We start from the raw sequence: 2,835 nt of genomic DNA, 5'->3' as shown, positions 1-2,835 counted from the left end.
ATCCATACCTGAATTTTCGCCCGGAAGGTTTGAAAACGGTATTTTAAAATTCGACCGTCCCTTTAACCGTTGACCCCGTAAGAAACGCCATGTAACGATACACCGGGCGAGGAGAGAAGAGAGAAGCCTCATATTATTGCCCCAGATCCGGAAGCCGCGCTTCTTTCAATCCTCTCTCCCTCTCCCTCTCGTCCTTATCCTCTCGTTCTCGCGATGTCCTTCACTTCACATCTCGGTGTATTCTCGTTGGTCGAGCCCATCGCTCCACCACCGGGTTGCGCACAATAGGTCCGGTATCACTTATTCGTGGTCCATTTTCCCCGGTATAAAAGAGGAATGGAACGAGAGCTCCGGGCGTAGACGAGGAGGGCACTCTTTGGGGGGAAGGGAAGAAACCGGTGCTGCGAACAGGGACGGAGAGACGGAAAGAGAAAGAGGTGGAAACAGAGAGAGAGAGAGAGAAGGGGGAAGGAGAAAGAGCGGCTGGCTAGGCGGAGGGGAAGGAGGAGGGGAAGGAGAAGAGCGAGAGCACCCCATCACGGCGGCAAACACTCGGGCTACCGTGATTGCGCGGCCGCGACCCTATCTATTATTCACCTGGCTCCCGGCCCTATGTACGCGGACCACTATCCCATTCCAGAGGCTGGAGCCACTGGAAACTCTTGCTCGCACGCGAATAGCCCCGTACGTGGTCGATCTACCTGCTGCCTTCTATTTCTCTCTCTCTTTATATATATATATATATATATATGTATGCGGCATCTCGTTTCCATTCTCCCTCCTTGTCTTTATCCTGTGTTTCTTCTCTCTCTCTCTTTGTCTCTCTTTTTGGAAACGGAAGAGAGGAAGGAAGAGAAAGCCCTCCCTTGTAACGAATAAAGCGTAATTGACCGTGGTCTGTGATGGTGTGCGTTGCAGCGGAGGCGTCGCCAGCGTGGCGAACAGCGTGCCACCCTCGCCCCCGGCATCTGGCAGGATGCAGAACACGGATGGACAAGTGCAGCAGGATGGCGCGTCGGCCTTGCACAGGGTCTTCTGCGCGGAGAGCTTCGCGGAGAAGGAGCGGAGGCTATCCGAGATGATCCTGCAGCTGCAGCTGCTCAGGGAACAATTGCTGCAACAGCAAGATCAGTCGAAGGTAGGAGATATTTTATTTATTTATTTATTTATTTTTTGGTTCGTTTAGAGGCGGATAAGAAGGGGTGGGGGAATAAGACGAGTGGCGAGAGTGTAACGAATGCTTTTGGCGAGTTTCTATTCTGGGGGTAGTTATTCGGTTTTTGCTTTACAGAGTACTGTAGCTTACTGTGCCGAGCTAATCATGCACGGTTTATAGAAATTAAATTTAAGGAAAGGGTAAAATTGTTGGGCAATTTATAAATGTTTATCATTTCCATTATCGTTTCCATTCGTAGTATTTATAAAGATTATTAATTTAATTTTCATTCGTTCTTTAGATATTTTAGATAATATTTGTAAGATGATATATCTTATAAAAGAGAGTTATAAAAGAGAGAAATTTTCTATTGGAAACAATTTGAAATCGGTAAATCATATCTCTTTACTTTACTCAGATTCGCGCATTCCATACGAAACTAAAACCTCAAACATATCTTGCGTATTTTCTCCTCCTTTCTGTCGAACGAGACGCACTTCTCGCGTATCTGTTTCGAACGGATCGATTTTACGCGGGTCATGGATCTCGGCATAAGCCGCCACATCAGGTCTGGGATTATTTTCGGCTTATAATCGAGGCCAGCAGAGAAATTGATTGTCTGAGACACACAAGTTTGGCAAAGCTAATATCACCGATACAAAATTCAAACGACACCCGTGATGGGTTAACGATGCTCGCTTATTACGCGAGATTTATCGATCGAGCGGGGACGAAGAAAGAGGAGAGAAGGGAGGCGATCCCTCTAAATTTACGTATTGGCGGGCACAGGATTTGCCGAGAGAATCGGAAAGTGGCTATCAATAGCCGATAATTTGTCTCGTACTATTTCCACGATCCAACTCGCCTCCGGTGTTACGCGGTGACATTTATTTCTCGCGGGACCCGTTAATCCGTTGCCGATCGATCTAACGTTGCTTTCGTTTCGGCCGGGCATTCGACTCGTTCCGGCCGGGCATTCGACTCGTTCGCGGCCCCCGCTACCAACGGGCTATTTAATTAGCATAACCGCGCGGTGACGTGTTATCGATGAAAATCGTGAGAGTTGTTGCCGCGTTTCGCGTTCAAAAATAATAAGGATAAGTTATTGGGCGGAGGAAGTTAAATCGAATAAATCGTTTTGAAACGAGACGTAATGAGAAATGTTGTCGCACGATGACGATAAGCATACGAATATTGCTTGGTTGTCGAAATTGGTTGGCCGCCACGCGGTCGAGGATATCGAAATGCGATGAAACTTGTACAGTGTATGATTGAAATGGCCGATACGGAGGGCGTGCGGAAATTATTGAGGCGATAAAGTGAATCGTGTTCTTTGATATTATCGCGGCAATAGAAGTCGACGTTTGTCAAAGTTTGTAATGGATGCTCTGCGTTCCGTCAAGAGATGTTTAGATTTGTTAAAATTTAACTTCGATAAATCCGTTTCCGTAATATATATTTGAAATAGGAAAAAGATACCTATTTTTATTATCATAGTTGTCCAATATTTTCTTAGAGAATTATAGTTAAAAAAATTCTCTTATCGAATTCGTACTATTGATAAATGGTACGAATTTCAAAGAGAATAAAAATTATGATTCGCCGGTAAGAAAAAAATCATGATTAACGTAACGGAACAAACATGATAGTTACAAATGAATGTACCTTGTCTAATAATA

At 45.2% G+C, this 2,835-nt stretch overlaps 1 protein-coding gene across 1 annotated transcript in view; it reads left to right on the top strand.

Annotated features, from left to right (window-relative positions):
- The window catches only part of LOC102670932 (transcription factor SOX-5), a gene marked incomplete at its 3' end in the record, with an annotated part of 50,387 nt that overhangs the window by 7,746 nt on the left and 39,806 nt on the right, over positions 1-2,835 (top strand). Inside the window, 1 exon segment of the mRNA XM_031509543.1 lies at positions 919-1,138. Coding sequence (XP_031365403.1) covers positions 919-1,138 — 220 coding nt within the window.

The sequence above is a fragment of the Apis dorsata genome, unplaced genomic scaffold (assembly GCF_000469605.1).
Source record: "Apis dorsata unplaced genomic scaffold, Apis dorsata 1.3 scaffold_162, whole genome shotgun sequence".
Taxonomy (NCBI): Eukaryota; Metazoa; Arthropoda; class Insecta; order Hymenoptera; family Apidae; genus Apis; species Apis dorsata.
This window is presented reverse-complemented; position numbering and strand designations above follow the sequence as displayed.